The sequence below is a fragment of the Meleagris gallopavo genome, chromosome 3 (assembly GCF_000146605.3).
Source record: "Meleagris gallopavo isolate NT-WF06-2002-E0010 breed Aviagen turkey brand Nicholas breeding stock chromosome 3, Turkey_5.1, whole genome shotgun sequence".
NCBI classification, from domain to species: Eukaryota; Metazoa; Chordata; class Aves; order Galliformes; family Phasianidae; genus Meleagris; species Meleagris gallopavo.
The window spans coordinates 13,861,664-13,884,570 of NC_015013.2; the positions used below are offsets into that span (position 1 = coordinate 13,861,664).

The following is a 22,907-nucleotide window of genomic DNA, read 5'->3' on the forward strand; positions in this document are numbered from 1 at the left end:
ATGGCCATGCCTGTAAGCTTAAGACTGTGTAGTGCTTACACTGACTAAGCTGGGAGAGATCTCACTGTGGCCTTCCAGGAGCTGATGGAGCTTATAGACAGGAGGGAAACTGACTTTTTGCATGTTCTGATAGAGATAAGGCAAAGGGGAATGGTTTTTAACCGAAAGAGGGGAAATTTAAGTTAGATGTTAAGAGGAACTCCTTACTCAGAGGGTTGCCAGGCTCTGGCACAAGCTGTCCGGAGAAGCAGTGGTGCCCCATCCCTGGAGGTTCTCAAGGCCAGGTTGGATGGGGCCCTGGGCAGCCTGAGCTGGTGGGGGGCAGCTCTGCCTATGGAAGCGGGATTGGAACTGGGTGGACTTTACGGTCCATTCCAACCTGAGCCCTTCTGTGCAACTGCAGGGCTCAGAGTAAGCAGGAGAGCAAAGCCAGTGTTCATTCCAAGGGTGGTTTTCATCCAGCTATCAAACTATAGCCATAGATATAGCTTGTACCTCATTTATGGTTACAGCTATGCCTTATTTTATACAACTTTCATATAAATTATTTCCTGTTTGATACTGGTGTTTTCCATCGCAGTAACAGACTAAGAGCCTTCTTAATGTAATCAAGTACCAGAGCTGAGAGTCTAACACCAAAGTCATGGTTTTCTGGTTTTTTGTTTAAAAAGAAAAATACCAGAAGCAGCCAGTACGTGATGTAGGCCTTTGTTTTTGTATTTCAGAGGAGCAAGGCTCTAAGATGCCCTGTTAGGAGACTTACCACTGAGCAGAGGCGGTCTTTACCATTTAGAACACAAACCATAGCATCATAGAATATCCTGGGTTAGAAGTGTTACACAGGAATCATCAAGTACAACTCTTATTTGTTGTTTGGATATAGTGTCACTTGTATCATAGCTCTGCTTTTGTTGTACTCTGTCCAGGAATCATTGGATTGTTCTTGTGGTAATTAAATCACTAAAGTAACAGAAATTATTGTTTGGAATTTATTTTTGTTGTGCTGAATTTGAATGGTTTGTAGAGGGCAGCACGAGATCAGCAGTGAGGAAAGACGAAGTTCTGTTTCAAAGAAACAGATGTTTGCTCCGTTTTCCACACTTGTCACACAGGATCCATAGTCTTACTTGTCAGGTGATTGTTTTGAAATAAATTACTCTTAATTTCAGATGGATCCAGTGAAATATCTTTACTTCCAAAAAGGCAAGACAAAACAATAGAAGGAGAAGTTTTGCTCCTCCTTTTCTGGTGGCTTCAGTTTATCAGCTTGGTTTTGACTGAGACGCATCAGAGTGTCTGCTTACTGTTGAGAGTACGTGCACAGCAGTGCCTAGTGGAAACCCTGTGATGAGATTGAACATCTTCACCTTGCTGCCTGATATTAGCATAGTCGTCATGAACGTGCTGTCTGTGTCTTGGGAACTGAGCTGGCAGAAGTAGAAAAATGCATATGGGGCTGTAGAAGTTCTAGGTAGCGTTAGTCAGCTCTGGCTTTTCTAAGCATACGTGTCTTGGTCACTTGAATTGTCATTTTTAATTGTCCTGAAGAAGTATGGATGTTCCAAGGAACAAAATGTAATAATAAGCACTCAAGAGCAAAGGAATAACAGTAATATCAATAAATCCACAGGCCAGTGTGGTGTCTTAGATTACGACCAGATGTATTTGAAATTAGCTCAGCAAACAAATAAAAATCCATTTCTAATTGTCCTTAACTTCTGTGATAATTTAGGTGCATTTCCTGTCCATTGGGCTCCCCCCATATGCACACTGGAGAGATGGTTAGACTTTCTCACTTGGATATCAAGTACCTAAAGCCTTCAAGAGAAGCTTACCAAATAATGAGTCTTTGAAACTAACTCCTGGCATTGGGTCAGAAGGGAAGGGATGCTGGTTTCATTGCTTTGTAATCATTTTCTTCCAGTAGTGACTCTGATGCCAATAGGATTTGGTGAAGACAACTGACAGCAAGTCTTCAATAACATCAACTGTTTTGGGTAAACATTGAAGAGCAGAAAAGCTGGCCACCAAAAGGCAGTCAGAGCAGCAGCTTAAAATCCCTTTGATCACACCAAACACTCACGCAGCACTCACTTGAATTATTTACCTGTGTTACAGAAAGCGATAGACCTTGCTAGTAAGGCAGCACAAGAAGATAAAGCAGGAAACTATGAAGAAGCCTTCCGTTTGTACCAGCATGCTGTGCAGTATTTTATCCACGTCGTTAAATGTAAGTGCAATGCACTGAGTGATGAAGTCAAGTTTGATATTGCCTGGAGTAGTCTCCTCTATTGACATCAGTGTTTAACTTCTGACTGTCCTTGTCAGTTGACACTTGCTCTCTGTAGTTTGGCTAAGGTGGTATATTATGCAAGGGAGCATGCCTGCTCCCTTCTTGTAAAAACTCTTAGTAGCATCCACAGGTTGTTCTTTGCTCATTAACTCATGCCTTTTACTTTCATATGGTTTTTCTACTGGTGTTTTTTACCAATTTGTATCAGTCACGCTAATCACCTTGGTCAGCAAAATGTATGAGGTGGACTTGTATTCTCTCGTTTTTCTTCAGTTTTCATTCCCTTGTAATTATTTTATGCCTTTCTTTTCACATTTCTGTGTGCCTTTTGCCTCGTGTCCGATGTTTGTATGCAAAGAATGCATTTCTTTAATGTAGGTATCAGGCCTAATTTGAGTGGGCTAGGGTTGGTGGCCTGACATGAGTGCGCTCACAGAACTCCTATGACTTGGAAAATAAGACAAAGACCACTATTTCCTTTACAGTTGCTTGGGGATTGATAAACACAAATTATATTGTCCATTTATTTCTTCTGGATTTTGTCAGAGTATGACTTCCTGTGCTTTTAACTGTACTGATGTACGTTTGGGAACTTAGCACATGAGCTTCATATTTTCAAGCTTGGTTGCTGATTTGAAGTACTGCAGTAGTGACTAACAGAACTGTGGCTGTTAAACCACTCCTCATTTTTTCAGATGTTTAAGATACTGCATAGCAGTTTGAGAGACTGACAGAAAAAGCTTCCAGTGCCATTGTCCTTACTCCTGTTCAGTCAAGTTTTTAAGGCAAAGCAATGTTCAGGTGCATATTTGATTTGTAAGTGATTATTTACCATTGATTTGTAGGCGTTAACTTCTTTCCTGTCACTTCTTTCCATGGCATAGAGGAAAAAATAAGTAAATGAAACATTTGGATATGTGGTAAACCCTGAGAGAAGTATCTTGATGAGACTTAGAGATGTTTTCTGAATGATGCATGTGTATTTTGCTATTAATAAAGCATTGTTTCTCTTCAAACTCTTAGATGAAGCACAGGGTGATAAAGCAAAACAGAGCATTAGAGTGAAGTGTGCAGAATACTTGGACAGAGCAGAAAAACTGAAAGAATATCTGAAAAAGAGAGAAAAAACTGCACCAAAGCCAGTTAAAGAGTCTGGTCCTTCTGATGGAAAAGGGTATGTTTTGGGAGAAGGTAAAGCAAAATACTTCCTGAACTCAGCTTATTCTAAGATTCAGCTTTTTAAAGATTGCTTCAAATAGTGTTTTTCAAGTGCTTCGCTTCAGGTAACTGCTAATGCTGAAGTACAGCGGGCTTAAAGAGGAAAAATAATGTAAATTAATATCACAGGCTTTTTTGTGCTTGTTTGGTACGTCCTTGAATGCTTCCATAGGAAATTCACTGAAAAATGAAAGCTCTTCACACTAATACTTGCTTTTTAGGTTCAGTGCTAGTGAACCTAGTGACACAATTCTTCTGCATGTGAATATTTAGGCATAGAAAATAAATTCAGATTTGGTGATGATTACTGTGGTCTAAGTTTTATTTGTCTCACATTTGATAAGAGGTAACAAGATTCTGTCATAGGCTGATGTTCTGATGGTCTGAATTGCTCCTGCCTATCCACTGCTTTCCTTTTATTAGATCTGTTTTTCATTTTGCACATCTGTGAGCTGAATCAGTCCACCTGAACAAGCCGATCCTCTTTTGTATTTGCTAAGGTAAAAGAAGAGTTTCACAGTGGTGTCTCTGAGTGAGATTGCCCTGTTTGGTAATCTTGAACAGCTAGAACTGCTCAGTTGTCTCTTGCAACTTCACCCAATTTTCAGTGTCTTTCATTGTCTGCTCATTTCATGAACTGTTTTTTGAGCTGTACTGCGTTCTGCTGGTTTATAGTAGAAGGAAGCATGAGGCTAGGTGTCTCTATTCTATTTGTTCCTTATCTCATATACTTTTTTCTACTTTTAACTTCCAGTTTCCTTTACTTTGACAAGACTAGAGAGTTTCATAGTACTAAATGAAATTGACCAAGTCCAGTTGCAATTCTGGACAAGGAGTAAGTGTCAGCATCTACAGCGAAACCATTTTGCTGCTTCCATGTTGCTTTTGTTTCCTAGAGGCTGAGTCAACACACGTAGAAGTGAGTTAAGAGGAAGGGCTCAGGTCTACAAGGAAGTTGAAATGGTTGGGGCAGGGGGAATTAGTGTAGAAAAACAAGACTACAGTGATGTAAACTTGTAGAGAACTGAAAGAATCTAAAATTGTAAGGTTTTTCATTCCTTAGAGTGATGTCTTTTCTATTTGCTTTCTGACTTGTAATGTAGGACAGCATGTCTCTGTGTATTTCAACGTTTTATTTCTTGTTTCCATATCAGGAATGACAGTGATGGGGAAGGAGAGTCAGAGGATCCTGAGAAAAAGAAACTACAGAATCAACTTCAAGGTAACTTTGAAGCCTCCATTTATTTAAATAGAGGTAACTTTGGTCAAGTGAATTTCTAGTTGTTTGGTTTTGTTGCTGGTTTTGAGTTTTTTGCCAGTTAACTTTAAGTGGTTCAATTAGTATATACTCTTTACATCCAGAAGTACAGTCTTAATGAAGCATGCCATGAAATTCAGTGGTGAGTATGTTGAAATTGTATTATTTATCAAGAAAACATTTTCCAAAGGGAATAGTTGCAAGATCCCAGATAGCTATTTTGTTAGACTGTGCCAGTTTTACTCTTAGGTGCGTTGCTGTATTATTGCCCAGAGGCCAGAGTAACAGATGCCATCCAAGTACACAGAATAAGCAGGACCATTTTCACAGAAAGGCTCGAACTCAAGTTGATAAGGTGGGAAGATGGATTCTTGTTTGTTCATAGCAACAGACAGGATTTCCTCATGTTGCTGTGATGAGGGGTGTTACTCAGTTGAGTAACATAATTGTTTCTGTTTTTGAAATAACGTGCTGTACACATTCAGTGATGCAATGTATAGCAGCTAGCAGTGGTTTTTTATACAGTAAAGAAGTGGCTTAGCTTGGTATTTATTACTTCTTAACGGTAAGGAAATGGTAGAAGCTTCCCTGCCAGATAATGTGTATTGATATGTAGAAACTTCATTCTCCTTATTTTCACTATAAGAGATCAAATGCATTTGTCTGAACTCTCAGTTTCTGTCATTACAGGAGCTGCTGTACACATTTGTAAACTGTGCCATAGTTCTGCTTCTCTACACATTTACTCAATTCTGTGTTTGGTCCTATGGGACAATTTCCTATACTGTAAAATCATTAAGCATTGGACTCTTAGCCTGTGCTTCACTGTAACCATTTTGTTTCTTCCAAAATTAATCTGACCTTCAGTTCATCAACAAACAGTGTCTTGCACCCAGCACTTCTTGAAGAGTTTCCTATAAACTCTAAGGTTCTTGCTTATTCATTCTCTTGCTTTCAACATCTGAGATGTGAGATCTTTGGTTTTTAAACTTAACATAGGAGTCTCCTGTTCAGTGTAAGCTCTGGGCAGCCTTCACTTTACTCATCATCATTTTACTTCCCGTGACAGCTATAGCTGTGCCCTGGATTCAGTTTTACTGCCTTGTTACTGTTGGCTGTCTTGGTCTTAAGGAACCTTCCACATCTATGGTTATTCATCAACATTTTGATTATAACAGCAATTTGACTCACTGTGGGAGTAGCAGCCACTAAAATTCAAACTGGAACATAGTTGTGGGTTTATTGTCATGAACTCTCAGAACTTTAAAGACCTTTTACACTCTGTTGCTTAGTCTTCCAGCTGTTCTCTTACATTTACCTACAAATGAGGAAGCCACAATGTCCCATTCCATTTGTTTCCTGGTATGGGTAATGTCTTACAGTGTGCTGATTTCAGTTACCACAGTATGTCAGGTCCAGATAATTGATAACTTGGAACTAATCTCCTGTTCCTATCTGTTCTACTATTTAATTTAGTGATGGAATCTGGTTACAATCTTAAAGAAAAACTGAGTTTAATCAACCTAGCAGAAGTATTTAGGGCGTTAAAAGAGAGCGGTTGGATTCCTGTATATGGATTGCAAGCAAAAAATATTCCTTTCAATCTGATGAGGAGGGCATGCAGGAAAAGTTAAAATCTCTAAGGACGTGGACAAAAAGTGAGCAAATGTCATTTGCTTTATTTGTTAGCCACAAGTAGCAGTACGCTTTGCGTTGTAGAAAACAGACATCAACCAATTCACAGAGCTCTGAAGGCATAAGGGGAAAGCGACAAGAAAATAGCTAGCAAAAACTGGTTGTGATCTTACAGAAAAACCTTTGTAGACAAAAATGGCAACTGAAATGATAAGAGTGCTTGAGTACAGGAAGATAAGCGTTGGGGTAGTTGGGAATAGTTCATTTGGGAAGATTTCCAGTCAGAGTCACGAGTCGTTCCTAGCCACGTGCTCTTCTTCCAATTAGATTGGCATCGTGTGGCGATCACGCAGCTCACTCGACTTTTGTCTTGCTTGGAGACGTCCTCTGTCCTTGGCATTCGTTTCCCATGCTGTTTATCTTGTTCTGCAGCTTGTGCTCTAAATATTCTTCCTTGAATTCCCAAATTTCCTCTGCAAGCAGCAGGCCGAGAGGTAGATGTTGTCCTCCCAGCCCACCGGAGCCGTGCTCTGACGGCAGTGCGGTGCCGGCCTAGTGCCGCCGCTGTAGAAGTTATATCCATTTGACTCACATTGTTTGATGTTTAAATCTGCATGGAAATGGCTTGTTTTTATTTTATGTAAACATATATGTAGATTTCTTTTTAAAATGTATGGTATCAAATAGTGGAAGAACATGCCTCACTGATTTATGCAATCTTTTCTCATAGGTGCCATTGTTATGGAGCGACCAAATGTAAAATGGAGTGATGTTGCTGGCCTTGAAGGTGCCAAAGAAGCACTTAAAGAAGCAGTGATCTTGCCCATTAAATTTCCACACTTGTTCACAGGTCAGTATTACAGCATTTATTTCCTATTCTAAATACTACTGTTGAAATGAGTAGTGTGAGCAGAGTCTGAGAAGAGCATTATGCTGATACATCAGAGGCTCAGACTGAGCTATTAATGATCTGACAGATGTTTCTCAGGTACATACAGAAAACTTAGTAAAATAGGGAGGCTTCGTGAGGAAGATAGACTTGTTCTTCATACAGTGTTTTGATGATTGCTGATTCCTTTCTTGCAGGAAAGAGAACACCCTGGAGAGGGATTCTTCTGTTTGGACCACCAGGAACAGGAAAGTCTTATCTAGCAAAAGCTGTTGCAACAGAAGCAAACAATTCCACTTTCTTTTCAGTATCTTCTTCTGACCTGGTCTCAAAGTGGTTAGGAGAGAGTGAAAAGTAAGTTGGAGTTTCCAGAGTTCCAGGAAAATATTATCAAGACAAAATTAAATTTTCAGGGCTACATAGGATACTCTAAAGAAATTAAATTTGAAGGAAAGTTAATGTGTCTTGTTAAAGTAAACCTTAGATTTTTTTCTGTGCTTCAGAGCAGTGTCAGATGAAGGTACCATAATGCACTGTATGTTGTGCTGTAGCAGCTGGACTGCTCTTCAGTACTCAAGACTGTTTTTAAAACTGGTTCAGACGAAGGTAGCAGGAGCACAGTGGTGATCAATGCCCTTCTGAACCCAGTGTGATTGTACAACGAAGTGGTCTGAAGTGTTGGGATACTTTGATTCTTGTCCCCTTCTGGCTCATCTGTTGCAGTAGCCCTGCATATAACACATGATGTTTCTTTCTCTGTGTGAAGGGTTTTTTTTTTCTACTTTCTGTTTTCAGACAAAATCTTGAAGACATAAAAGATGGGCATATATGGGTTGGAAGTGGTGACCGCCCGTGAAATACTCATTCTGCATGTTTGTTTGTTATGATGCGATATGTTAACAAGACCAGGAAGCCTAAAGTTACCTTATTCTGTGCTATCTCAGCATAATGCAGAGCTATTGGAGCTGAAAGGATGTTGTATCTTTGAGTAGCTTTGTTAATATCTTATGTGGGATTCATTTTAATTTTTATTTTTAGCTTTTTCTTAACAAAATAACTGCATCATAATCCAAAGTTACGTGTTCTTGCTGGTTTGCACATTAAGATAACTGCAGCCTTTTCCTTTTTTAAGATTAGTGAAAAACCTGTTCCAGCTTGCCAGAGAAAACAAGCCCTCTATTATCTTCATTGATGAGATAGATTCACTGTGTGGATCAAGAAGTGAAAATGAAAGTGAGGCTGCTAGACGGATTAAAACAGAATTTTTAGTCCAGATGCAAGGTAAGTTTAATAGTTTTCAGATTCAAAGGAGTTCAGCTGTGCATAAAATACATAGCTTACATGTGAAAAGATCTGTAGCTTTACTCCATTACATTTTGTAAATATTCTAAAATATCAAGCATTCTCTGTTTATTTTCTAAATGGTGAAATTATTTCCTCCTTGGTGTAGGTGTTGGTGTTGATAATGAAGGAATATTGGTCTTGGGAGCAACAAACATACCCTGGGTTTTGGATTCTGCTATCAGGAGAAGGTATGTTGGCCTATGATTGATGTATTTATATTTATGGTCAGAAATTTACAACTATTGTGAGGGTTCATTGTGAGGCTGTTTGGGTGAGTGATTTACTTGATCCTTGCAGACATGGCTCATGAGATGGACTGAGTCAAATATCCCCTTCATTTAAGAAGTGGATTGTTCACTCTTATGTTTGTCCTGTAGTTAATGTGATCTCTTAGGCAGCTAATTCCATTTGACCGAGCAAAAAAATTTCTGCTTCTTTGCTGACTGGTTACCTGGTGAGTATGGGGGGCGAGGTACAACATAAGCAAGTCAGAAGCGTAAGAGGGGGCAGAGCCATCATTTTCAACTGTAGCAAACTGTTGAATAGCTTGAGTAATTTCACAGAATTTTATGTAACACAGAAGCATGATTTTTGCTGTACCGGTCACACAATTTGTGATCTTTCAGTGTTTGTTTCAGCTGCATTTCTGTAATGGGATGATGTTTGTATCTGTATCTGATTGCTGGATCTTGCAGCTGCAGAGCAGCAAAGGGCAAATGCAGTTATGTGCCAGATGTGATTATGTTGTGATGAAAGTACAACCTTTTTAATGGTAATTTTTGTAGGCTAACGAAGCATTGCTTTTTGGTGACAATGTCATTTTATCCATGTACTTAATTCAGCTTGACCATGCTTTGACTGAAGAGTTTAAACCATGTGGCCTCCAGAGGTCGCTTCCATCCTGTGCGAATGTTGTTTCATAGAAAGAACAAGAAGCGAACGTGGTACTCATTCTTTGCAGTGTGAATGAGTATCTCTCATTCTCGTCCGTAAAACTTAAAGGAGCTGGTAGAGCACGGCAGTAACAGAATTAATTTGTCATGGTTCTGGCTCACTTTGTTACATGTAGGAAGTTAATAGTGTTCTACAGAACTTGGAATTGGTCTTATTTCCCTGGTGGGAGGTCGTCCTCTCTTTGAGAACAGATGCTTCAAAGGAAGCACTGCAATTATTAACCATTCCTACCGACAACTGTATTGAGAGTAAGACTTTTCAAATCTGTTTCCAACTACAGCGTTCTCTGTAGAAACTGGTTGTGTGAACGTGTTATCAGGCAGCTCTTTCTTTGAGAGTGAAAACTGTTCCGATACACTTAAACACTAAAAGACTCCTTTTCCTTCAGTTATTTTCTCTTAAAGCACAAACTTTGCTGGAGTGAACCTGGCGAAACTGCAGTCTGAAGAGACTTTTTGTCATAAAATGGAAGTAGGTGTTCAATTGTAGATGCTAGCTTATGATAGCTATGGTATTATTAAGGAGAACAGGCTGCAGAATATCTGAGATATATTTTTAAAACATTTATAATACAACATTAGAAAGAAGCAGTTTCATTTAGGACCAAAGTATGTGCTGATTTGCATAAACTTCTTTCCATTGTGCACCTGCGTGAACCAGTGTCTGTAGGGTGTTTTGCTTTTATCTTTTTGAAACCAGGTTTGAGAAGCGTATTTATATTCCTTTACCTGAAGACCACGCCAGGGCTGCGATGTTCAAACTGCACCTTGGGTCAACTCCAAATCTCCTAACAGAAGCAGATTATCGGGAGCTTGGGAAGAGAACCGATGGCTATTCGGGTGCAGATATAAGCATCATTGTACGCGATGCACTGATGCAGCCTGTTAGAAAAGTGCAGTCAGCTACTCACTTTAAAAAAGTAAGTGAAAAATCAAATGTTTTTCATATTGCTTCAACTCTGAGAATTAACTTGATCTGAAAACTTCTTGTAAGCAAGCCAAGTTTGGTTTGGGGTAACACCATGTGCCTACAGATGTGTGTATGCTGTTCTTCTTACCTACCAAAGGAGTGCTTCTAAGTCCTGCCATAAGTTTCTAGGTATTCGTGCTGTGTAATCCAATGAATCTTCACCTCTGTTAAAAGATTCGGTTTGAAGTTTAACTAAAATCAGAGTGTTAGAGTTGTGCTCTTCTTCTGTATTATGTAACTGTTTTTCTTGTGTGTGTGTGTGTGTGTGTGTGTGTGTAGTAAATGTATTCCTTATCTACATGGGAACAGATGAATTACAATTGCACAACTGCTTACTCGAGATGTCCTTCAAACTGTAAAATTCAGATTCTTGTAAGATTCCAGTAAAAACATTGAGTTCCCTAATGTTACTTGTGACAGTAGTAAAGATGCGAGACGGCTGAGCAAGCTCTGTCATTGCTGGGGAGCAAGGAACATCTTATAAATGCTGCTGTAAAGTGAAAACTGCTTTACACTTAGTTGCTGTCTAAAAAGAGTGTTGAAACTATAGATAGGTAAGACTTTTTTTGCTTATCTTGCAGTTACACCTGCATTGTATAAATAACATGATAGTATTTTTCTTGTCTAGGTTTTTCTTGCTGTTGTTTTGGTTTTTAGAGATCCAAACTAAAATAATCTCTGCTTACATTTTTACTGCAAACTTTGTTTTTGCAGAAATTCATGTATTTCAGGTGAAGGTGGATTCTTGTTATCTGTAGAGACTTTTGACTCTGTAAAGGGAAGCTTCCAAAGCTTTCATTTTGTTGCTATTTGTGTCATACATGCAATTTATATTGGCAGCAGTTCTTGCTCATCAGTTATGATGACAGTTTTTTATATTTTTCTTTTCACCAGTAACACGTCTAGGGCCCTAGACTGAACAGCTAGAGTTAGTGTGAACTGAAGGTGGGCACTTTTCTCCACATAGTTAAAAAGAACGCATTCAGCTTAAGACACCAAGGGAAAGGAATGCTTAAAAAAATATGGTTCAGAATATGAGAGATCTATTTAAATTCCAGTGCTTGCAGTGAGGAAACCTTAACAATTTGCTAAAAAATGTTAGCAGTCTGTAATTTTGGTGGTGGGGAGGAATATTTGATAGGTTTTTTTTGAGGAACTTTCTCCAAGTTAAAATCAAAGAATATTTTGAAACAGTGTTCTGAAGCTGTGACACTGTTGTAAACTGCATTTGCTTAAAAAATAAGCAGCTGTTCTGATATATCAGGGATTTTCTGGATTATTCCTTCCCTTAAGCAGTGATGCCTGAAGTATTTATCCATTGTTGTCTTTAAACGATGATGACATTTCTGGCCAATGGGTTGTCGAAGTTCAGCCTTTCATGGACATTTGCAGACATCTGAGGCGTGTCTCAGACTACCACAGAACAATGAAATAATCTCAGTTACCACAGTTTGCAGAGCAGCCAAAGGCAATTCTTACCTCTTTTGCCAAACAAGAAAAAAAAACAACAAAACTGCAGTGCTTTGAGTGTTCTGATGCAAGTCTATTCCACTTGTTTTGTTTGTACTTTAATTGGATGCAGACTTTTATTTTTGTAAGGAAAATCTTTCCTTTATTAACTACTTCCATAATAGCAATTTGTCCCAGTTAAATAGAATCATGAGATGGTTTGGGTTGGAAGGGACCTTAAGGCCCACCCAGCTCCAACCCCGTGCTGTGGACAGAGCTGCCAGCACCAGCTCAGCTGCCCAGGGCCCCATCCAACCTGGCCTCGAGCACCTCCAGGGATGGGGCACCGCAGCTTCTCTGGGCAGCTGTGCCACTGCCTCACTGCCATCTAAGAAGTTTCCTCCTAACATCTCACCTAAATCTCCTCTCTTTTGGTTTAAAACTATTCCTCCTTGTCCTAATTGTTATCTGCCTCCTGTTTTTAGCACTTTGCTCCATTTTTGTAACTCATTGTAAACCATTGCTTGTTGCAGCTGATTGATATTGGGTTGTCCAAGTGAGTTTCTAATGTTATAATCCGTGCTTTTCCTCGCTGTGCTCTAAAAGCAGATTGGAACAGCAAATCCAGTTCTCAACAAAACAAACAGTTGTTTTTGATCTTTGCATATGTTCTGTGTTCATGGAGATGTGTGATACTTCACTGCCTGACGAAAGATGGTAGAACTACAGCTCCTAGATATGCGCTGTGAAAAGATAAGAGGCAGCTGGTGCAGCTATTGAGGTTCTGTCCGTGTATCTGCAAAAGAAGGATGGTTTCTGTTCTCCCACTAGATGGCCTCATTTTCTGTCAAACGCTGTTTGAGATTGTGTCCAAAAAGTGCCCACAACTTTGTAGTGGAGTAAGTAAAAGCTTAAAAGGACATCCATGGCTGCCTAACTTGAGGGATGCTCAGCAATAACTACTGAGAATTTTTTAGAAATGTTAACCAGTGGTGAATGGACTCCTAAAGTGACGTAGGGCTAAGAAGAGACTGGCCTTCTCCAAATGGTAGTCCTGACACTTCAGCTTTCTACAAACGTTCCTACCTTAAAGGCTCATTGGTTCTGACATGATATGAGGTCAAGTATCTGACTACTGCTGTGTGTTTTCGAGTGAATGATACCAGCACCTTTACACAATTCCACTTCACTGGATGAGACTTTCCTATGGGTGGGGCATCTACAGAAAAGGAAGGGAATGCTTTTGCTCTAAAGATGTTCAGCTTCAGTGTGTTTATTTATTTATGTATTTATTTATTAGGTAAAAGGACCATCAGTGTCAAATCCAAATACCATGGTAGATTTGTTCACCCCTTGCTCTCCAGGTGATCCTGAAGCTAAAGAAATGACATGGATGGATGTTCCAGGGGATAAATTACTGGAGCCTAAGGTTTCCATGGTGGGTATTTTTTTTTGTGTGGCGTTTCTTGCTTTGCAGAATCCTGAAGATACTCAAGATTTTTTAGAGCCAGCATGCAAGGCAGTTGGCTTAGCCCTTTGTTTTCAGACACGCTTGGACATACCAGATGACATTTCAATCCCAACACACAGCATGACAATACAATACATTTATCAGCAAGCCATCTCTACATCCCTGATAAGCATTTATTATTGTCTAGTGGCATGGAGTATAGACAGCACCTGACCCTTCCTCCCTTCTTTAATTTTTCTTTTGTTCATTTAAAACCTTCAGAATTCCTGCCCCATGATATGTTACTTTCTCATTACTCTGTAGTATTACTATTGACACTGAGAAGTGGGAAATTATATTCAAGTAAATTGGGAATAATGTGCTGTAGGTAAATTTTGCCCACAAAAGAAATGCAAGCATAACTGGTGGATGTAATGGTAGTTTGGATTATACTTCATCACAGATGATGTAGCCAGCTCTCACAAGCTTTCAGGTGGATTTTTTTGTGTATGTTAAAATATTTGCTTTTGTTTAAAGAATGAAACATATTGGAGACAAATTGAAATTTATTGCTTAAAAAACTACAAATCGCTGAGCACTTGTTCTGTATTTTATCCCCAAGCAGCAAAAGATTCCGAATATAAGTGCAATGTTTGAAGGAAAGACTTGATATCAGATTTGTGCTGATGTCCGTTCCTGTGAGCAAACTGTAATGAATGAAAGGAAGCTGTGTGGCATAAGGATCACAAGCCTATAAATAGAATGCACTGCTTTGTACATGTAACTGTCACTATGTTTGAGGAGAGAAATATCCGTGCATATTTGCACACAGTAGGAAGCACAAAAAGATGTGAACAAGTGCAGGCCTGCCTTAAAACTTCTGCCTGTGTAAATTAAGTGGATTTTTCATCAGTCTTTCCTGGAATTAAATACAGTTCCTTCAATGCTCCTAATGCAATGTAGGCTACATTGCACGGGGACTTGTTTCAGAGTCCAAAATCAGTCCTTGTCGTTAAAAAGATCAGACTTCAATTCTTTCTAAGCAGGGTATCTGTTGTATGATGAGATGAGAAAGTCTAGAAAATCACGATGTTGACTTTTAACTTAACCTGTGCTTTTATAGTAACATGAGATGTTGAGCATCTCCTCATTTAATTTGCCCTTCGCCAGTGCTTTTCTTACAATTTTTTTTAACAAGGTTTCTTAACTGCTGATTTTTAGTTCACACCTCTGTGATTTTTTTTTTTTTTTTCTGAACTCCTCCATTTTCTAGTAGCCAAATGTAAACATAAGAAACTGGCTGAGCTGAAGAAACAGAATTTACCAGTCGTGAGCAGTAAAACTTTGCTGGAGATCAGTGATGAACTATTCTGTGTTGGTGGACACTGAAGAATGTGTGGGAACGTGTGATTGTTTTCCACTTTAAACTATCCTTAAAAGTGTATTGAAATGTGTATCTGAAAGATGGGAAGCTCAGTTTGTTGCAGTAAGCAGTGGTGAATAACACTTGTTGAATGGATGAATTGTTTTAAAGCTAAACCTCAGATTGTGACTTAATTCCTGAAGAACTCACTAATTGTCTGTCTTCAGGAAGTTAAAAAGTGGCCCATGTACAGAAATGTTCAGGCTTAATTGAAGTTTTGTTTCAATAAGAGTTCCTATAGTCAACTTGTTTTAAAAGCCTTTTTAAAGCTTACTTTTCTTCACAGCAGTACTGTGTTTTCTGAATGCATGTTTTCTTGATTTCTTTCCCACAGGCTGATATGCTCAGCTCACTAGCTAGCACAAAGCCAACAGTTAATGAGCAGGACCTGGAGAAGTTAAAGAAATTTACAGAAGACTTTGGTCAGGAAGGCTAAGCCAAAGATGTCTGTGGATCAATAGAACTTTTGCTTTCTTACGTATTCTCATGTCTTTATCAATGGCACTCCAAATAAATGCCAATAAACTCTCCTTTCTTACTTTGCAGAAGGAATAGAAGATCTGTTTGCAAAGACCCTTACGCTTTTATATTGTATTGTTTTCTTCAGATGTCTATTAAATGTCTTCTATTGAAAAATAATACTGAAAATACAATTTTAGCAAAGTGATGTGGCAACTCATTAAATATTTGTAATTTCTAAATGATCGGTTCAATTTTAGCTATTGTATTAGACCTGGGCACAAGCGAGTCTTGAACTTCTGGTAGGCTCAAGAAGAAACCCTCTTTTGAGGGTGCAAGAATTCTGATTGGTCAGGTGTTTTCAGTAGCAGTCAGCCTATGTGTTAGTTACTCCTTTCATTTAAAAAAATGCAACAGGATTTGCTAATTGAGCATACTGTGTGTGTGTTTGCTGTTGAAGTAAGAAAGAAAACACTGTGAGGAGAAGACTGTATGAGCCAGTGCTTTGTTTAAACACTGATGAACCCGGTATTCGGCTTTTTCTGCTGTGCTGTGTTAAAAACTTTGCCTTAAGCAGCAAGCTTTTGTTTTTAACTCTTTACTAGCTGATACACATCCCACTATGCAATTGAACAAAGGTTCGTTAAATGCAAGTATGTGAAAGATTTCCTGATGGCTGGGTTTTTAAATCTGGTTTTATCAGAGGTTTGGCTAAAGTTAGAAAAAAGCATTGAGTAGTACCTGTAAGATTCTGTATGTCGAGGCTAGCAAGCTATGGGTAGTCACTGAAGAGTGTAAGGGAGGCATTTTGGGAAGCAGCATAGTCTGAGAGGTGAGGACCACACAGCATGACATAGCCACAGACTTTGCAGGGATAGGTTAGGTTAATTCAGAACCCCGCTCATCATTATTGCGTACAGGTTACATCAACTTAATGCTTAATCTTTGGGAAGAGGCTGGCACTTTAGTACAGAAGTAGCACTTCTGTCGATTATTATTCTGAAGAACTACAAACTGAAATGTGCCTGAACTTACAACACTACAGTGTCAGCATTGAGTTTGTGCCTTGTAAGTTTGCACTGGCTGTAGATGCGAAACATCACGAGGATACCCAGAACGCTCTGTTCTGTAATGGCTGTGCAACCCTGTTGTGCGTACACTTTGTTTAACTTGCATTAAAAGAAAATTGCACATTTCATGTGCATATGTTATATGTACATATGCACATAGATGATTGTCTTTTTATGGGTTTGGGTTTCCTCTATGTACATATTTTGTGTACTCGATAAATCATAGGATGGGTGAAATTTGCTGTGCTTAAATGAAGTAAAATGTACAACATGAGTTATGTTCTGTGAGTATTCCTTCCATGTTATTTTCAAGAATTTATCACTTTTGTGTAGATTTTTGTTTCTACGTTTGACAGCTAAACAAAATACTTAGAGACAGATTCTTTCATCTGCAAGGTGCTGAGCTTTTGTTTACTAACATAATGAAATGTTCTTTCCAAAGGCATTCAGTTTCACACAGCTTTACTTTTGGTCTCACACTGGAAAATGTGAATGTGATTCAGTGGGCTGCAGATCTTTTTGTGAGCAAGCGGGGCGATTCCAGTGTAGATGCAAGCTACTGTGATTAGTAAACTTAATCTTAGTTGCAGCAGGATTGTTTGTTCACAGTTGCCTCTGGTGAACACTTGAGAAGTGAGCCACACTCTGGCAGGGCTCTCACCTGGAGGTTTGAAGCTATTGTCTGAATTACTTGTTAATTGACCTTTATTAATGACAGTCCTTATGGCAATCTTAAAATTCTCAGGAAACGTGTTTCTTTGTTGTTGTCGTAGGTCTGTTTGTCTGATGGGTTTCCCTAAACTTAACTGTGTAATCCCTTATCTTTTACGTAGAAAAGTATACTGTTTATATGTTTTAAATTTGCATCTTGCTGCTTGCTCGGTTGTGGGGCGACATCTGTAATGGAAACATTGTTTGGTGTTTCAAGTTGTTTTTAGAAATATTCCAAATAAACACTGCTGGTTAGAACTGCAGCTCCAAGGGTAACTTTCTGGTTTGCTGTTTTTGTACAATGAGAATAAGTTGATATATTATCACAGATTCCTAGCTAAGTTATCCCAGAAAATACAGCTAAATGGCTGCGGGAGGCAGGGGGGAGGTGTCATTTACTTCAGTTTTCAGGGTTAATGTAAACTATGAGTTCTACTCCAAAGGTAATGCCTCCTATTTCAGTATATCAGCCCATGGTGTCAGAGGCGGATGTTGGTGGCATGGCAGTAGCGGTTGAACCTTCCTACCAATATTCCATGATGTGCTCTTGCCATGCAACAGATGGCAGCAGAGGCAGTCTGACAGAATGGCATTTGGCATAGGAGTGCAAGTGAAGCAGAGGTGTGTCATTGAATTCCTCCACACAGGAAAAAATTACAGCCATTGACATTCATTGATGCTTGCTGAATATTTATGGAGGCCAAGCAATGGATGTGAGCACAGTGAGGCAATGGGTGGTGCGTTTCAGCAGCAGTGTCAGTGGGGCACCTCCACTGGTGCAGATTTCTGTGAGCACAGCATGCGGGCTCTCGTTCACTGCATTTTCAACAGCAGAGCTAATTGTGATGACTGAGTTGAAAAGTAGTGTTTTGTAGCTGAGAATATGCTCAAACAGTGTTACTGTGCTCTTTGTATCAGTTGTAGTTTCTGTGGAAATAAATAGGTGGCATTACTTTCAGAGCAATCTATGTACTCTGAACAGTGCTGCTTGGTTTACAGTTGATTAAAGGTTATATTTGCTTTACATAACCAGAACCTCTAAGCAGTGGATGACTTGTATATCTTTCATGTTGTCAGCAGTGACTAAGCTTTGACTACTTGGCCTACATTTTTTTCCTAGCTTCTAGTGCTATTGCTACCTCTGACTGTAATATGAAAAAATATTTTCTATGGGTAAAATAGCTTTTAAATCAGTTGTATCTATGTTTGCTTTGTTCTCCACAGATGTTTCTTCCCGTTGACTAACACTGGATTTTTTGTCACTCGTTACATATCTCAACACATATTCATCGAGTTAGAAAAACTCATTAAATTCTCTGGTTCTATCTTTTTCCATGTTGCCTGATTAGCCTCTGAATCCAGAGTTCTGTTCCTTCCGTGATTTAAGTGTTGGTTTTGTCTATCTTAGAAACTGGTAAAGTTTGCTTGGTTTTGATTTTATTATTATTATTCAACTACTAGTCTTCAGAGTTGAGTTGGTTGCTTTTGTTATAATGAGTGCAGCAGAACACGTTGTTTGGACAGATACCCTTGAATCAGCTGTTGTTTGTGATCCTATCAGTCAGATATGCCTAATCATAGTTTGCTCTTTGGCAGCTGAAGCAAAGAAACTGCTTAAATACGCTCTGTTTAGCCACTGTTTGATCTACTTTTTGTGTTTATTTAGTCTTCTTCCTAATGAAAATCTGCTCCGCTATGTATTTTTTCACATTATTTCTGAAGATTATCATGACAGGGAGCTTTTTAATGGCTCTGAATTGTTGAAATATGCAGGAACACCTTGATTTTGCTGCATATTCCTTCCTTCCTCCAGAATGATGGCCGTGGTTTCATGGTTGGCTTCCAAACGTGTTTGTCTTAACCAGATTCATCCTAGTAATCATGGCTGACTTAGAGCCATTCACACAACTTACACAAACTATTGCAAGCACTTGATGGACAGTTTGCTTTTCCAACAGATATTTTATTATTATCAAAACGTTGCTCCTTTTATTCTTGAGCAGGTAGTCTATGTTGAAGATACTGTGCTCTCACCTTATTTTTTTTTTTTTAAATACCTTTTTACAAATAATGTTTCAATTATTATTCCACAAACCCTCTCGTCATAATCACCTGTATAAAAATTCTTAATTGTTCCTGTTCATCCTCTGTCCTGGCATTTGTGTACTGACAGCCCAGGTATTAGATAAGCTTGTCCTATTATTTTTCTTTGACCTAATTACAGTTTTGCCTGCCTACCTCTACCCACACACCCTTCTGATAGTCAATTTTTTACTGGGTCACTGTTTTGTACATTTTCTGTTTACTAGAATCACAGAATCCTTGGAGTTGGAAGGGACCTCTGAAAGTCATGTAGTCCAACTCCCCTGCAGTGCACAGGGACACCACAGCTAGATCAGGTTGCCCAGGGCCTGATCCAGCCTCGCTTTGAAGTCTCAGGGGATGGGGGCTTCAACCACTGTACTGGGTTTCAGTGCCTCACCACCCTCACTGTAAAAAAAATTTATCCTTATATCTAACATAAATCTTCCCTCTTCGAGCTTGCAACCATTTCCCCTCTCCTATCACACCAGACCCTGCGAAACAGTCTGTCCCCTTCTTTCCTGTAGCTCCCCTTTAGATACTGCGAGGTTGCTATCAGGTCACCTCACAGCCTTCTCTCCAGGCTGAACAGCCCCAGCTCTCTCATGCTCAGCCTGTCCTCATAGGAGAGCTGTTCCATTCCATGGATCATTTCTGTGGCCCTCCTCTGGACACACTCCAGCAGGTCCATGTCTCTCCTATACTGAGGACTCCACATCTGGATGCAGTACTCCACATGAGGCCTCGCCATCACAGAGTAGAGGGGCAGGATCACCTCCCTCAACCTGCTGGCCACACTTCTTTTGATGCAGCCCAGGACATGGTTGGCTTTCTGGGCTGTGAGGGCACATTGCTGGCTCATGTCCAGCTTCCCATCCACTAGTAGCCCCAGGTCTTTTTCAGCAGGGCTGCCCTCAGTCCTTTCATCCCCTAGCGTGTATTGCTAGTGGGAGCTGCCTCAACCCAGGTGCCAGATCTTGCATTTGGGTCTGTTGGACTTAATGAGGTTCACCTGCTCAGGCCTGCCTAGGTCACTTGAACACTCCTACCTTTGCATTTGTTACCCTGCTCTGTGACTCCAGCTCCATGAATGAATGCTCACAAATGCTTCTCCCCTTCATCAGAGCAACTCCACAACAGCTCAATATGTGAGGAAGCCAGCATCCATCCGTTGGTACCATATGTGCGTGGTGCACCTGCCACGTGCAGAATCTGCTACATTCTTTTGCAGGAATACTAGACATTTTACAGCTAATTTATTTGGATGTCTCAGGCATTAGTCATGAAAATAAATATCAATGTCCTACCTGCATCATAGCAGGCACTAAGCTCTCTCATAGAAGTCCAAACAGGTGTTGGTCATGTTTTGAGACTTCTCCAGGAAATAAGTCACGGGCATCTGAGCATAGGCCTGATGTTGATAATGAAGCCAGGGTTGGGTTTTCTTTCATGCTTGGTGACCTATCACCCGGCATCATGCCATGGATTGGCAAGACCTGCTATTGCTTGCCCTCCCTCCTCTGCTGCCTCAGCTAATTTAAATCTCAGCTATTCAAGGCAGGGACTTTGCTTTCAAACATGCTCAGTGTCACATGTAGTCTGTAAACTATAAACAGTAATTTCCACTGACTCATACTACTGTAGGCAGATGAGTGTCTACAGGTAATGGGTTACAAAAACCAGTGCTGGAGCAGTTGTCTTTTGCTACTGTTCTGGTAATGTGATTGCAAGAACCCTAGCAATCACGAGTCAACCAAGCAAGGGACCGAGAAAGTTGCTATAAATATCACCATCTCACAGAGGAAATAAAAATGGCAAATGGAAACTGTTACTTACAGCAGTGATTTGAGCTCTGGAAGAGACAAGTGAATTATTTGCCTAATTGAAAGCTAGGGGAAAAAAATGAAAATTCCAACTAGAAATGATCATTTCCCTCTACCACCTGAAGGCTGGAGCATAGGCTGCAGCCAGGAAGTTCCTGCCTGTCAAGGATTTTTAAAATATTTTTTCATTATTATGTTGTGGTAAGATGTTAGAGAGTCTAACATCTTGAAACAGGTTGCCCAAGGAGACTGGGAATGCCCCATCCCTGGAGGCATTCAAGGCCAGGCTGGATGTGGCTCTGGGCAGCCTGGTCTGGTGGTTGGTTACCCTGCATAAAGCAGGGGAGTTGAAACTAGATGATCATTTTGGTTCTTTTCAACCCAGGCCCACCTATGATTCTATTCTGTGAATCTGGAAATCTACCTGGCTGATTTTCAAGCGTGCCGTTCTTAATGCCAGTTGCAGTGGCTTGGAGTTCTGATGTGTAATGAATTAATCACAGCCTTAATTTGCTCAGAATATAAACTGCAAAGCTGTGTTTTTTTCCTCTCTTTACACATGCACTTGTTTTGGTATGGTTTTGTTTGCTCATATCCAGCATTGCTCTGCCTCTGTAATTAAGAAATGTTTGTGTTTGTTTTTTACCTGCCTGGAGGCCTCCTGCCCATGGTGCACGTGGGCGCTGCTGATATGGAAACAAGCAGGTGGCCTGCCAGTCAGACTCATGTAGTTGCAGAACTGCAGGAGCTGCCACAGGAACCACAGGCTGGTGTCACAACCTAGCCAGTGTTCAGGGAGGAGCTGCTGCACAGCTCTCTTCATCCAGCATAGGCAGCACAGAGAGGTGCCTGCTTGTTCCAGGTGTAGATGGATTATATCCAGCAGGCAGCTAACTTCTCGGAGCTTCCACGCTCTTTCTGGGCATAGCAGTTTGTTTTTCCTGGGCAATCTGAGGGTTTGCGTGATGCAAATCTGTCCATGAAGAAATGCACAGGTTGGGAGATGCTGGTCTGTGCTGCAGCTCTCCTATAGCCAGCACAGAGGAGGAGTGACTGCTGGAATGACTGCTACGGCGCTGATGTTCTGCACTATTAATTTATTTATTTATTTTGCCTGGGGTGTCAGCTGTGAAAAAAAAAAAATGATTTCTGCAGGCTTTACTGGTATTGGGATTATTCTCTTGAGTTTTGGTCTAAAGCACGCTCGCTTGATTGCAGTATGTAGTAAAAAGGGGTGATGTTTCTTAGAGGAGGAAAAAGGTTTTGATCGGGCTTTTCCTTTGATCGAAGCATTAATTGGCAATCTGTGCCTCCCTCTTTCCTGCTGCTTTTGGGTATTTTCCATCTCCTTTCTGCCCAACCAGTTCTCTCATGTCAATTTCTTTTTTTTTTGTCTGATTTATTCTGTCCTTCACACTATTTTTTCCCAAAGGGAAGATAAAAAGCTGATTCCTTTAAAATCCCATTTCAAAGCATGTTTCTATTTCTTCAACTTTTCTACCAAAGCAAGCTTACAAGCAGTAGAACAAAAGCTGGCAGTTTCTCTGATTTTTCCCTTTTTCCATTCAAACCTACAGGGCAGATCTGTACATGCTGGCCTTTTTGCGGGCTGACAACAGGAGGGCAATGGTTCATGCCATTAGAGGATGGAAACAGACTTAAGAAGTGCAAGCAACTCTGACGTATTTGGTAGTAACACACTGGGGAGAAAAGTTTGCAGGTGCAGGTTTCCTTGCATTCAGCAGGCTATATTGTACTCATTTCTTGGATTAGAGGAGAAGTAAGCTAAGAAAAAGAGATCTAAATTTCCATTGCATAACAGCGGCTTCTTTGCAGTAAATGCCAAAGATAATGGATCAGGGACTGATAACAAGGGCACA

At 40.0% G+C, this 22,907-nt stretch overlaps 1 protein-coding gene across 1 annotated transcript; it reads left to right on the forward strand.

Moving 5' to 3' along the window:
• Window positions 1-17,395, forward strand: VPS4B (vacuolar protein sorting 4 homolog B). Its single transcript, XM_031552693.1, has 11 exons — window positions 1-12; window positions 2,119-2,230; window positions 3,317-3,467; window positions 4,666-4,733; window positions 7,135-7,254; window positions 7,491-7,647; window positions 8,426-8,574; window positions 8,744-8,825; window positions 10,291-10,510; window positions 13,310-13,447; window positions 15,217-17,395. The coding sequence occupies exons 1-11, from the start codon at window positions 1-3 to the stop codon at window positions 15,316-15,318; spliced, it is 1,311 nt and encodes a 436-aa protein (XP_031408553.1). The 3' UTR covers window positions 15,319-17,395.
• Window positions 17,396-22,907: the final 5,512 nt, after the last annotated feature.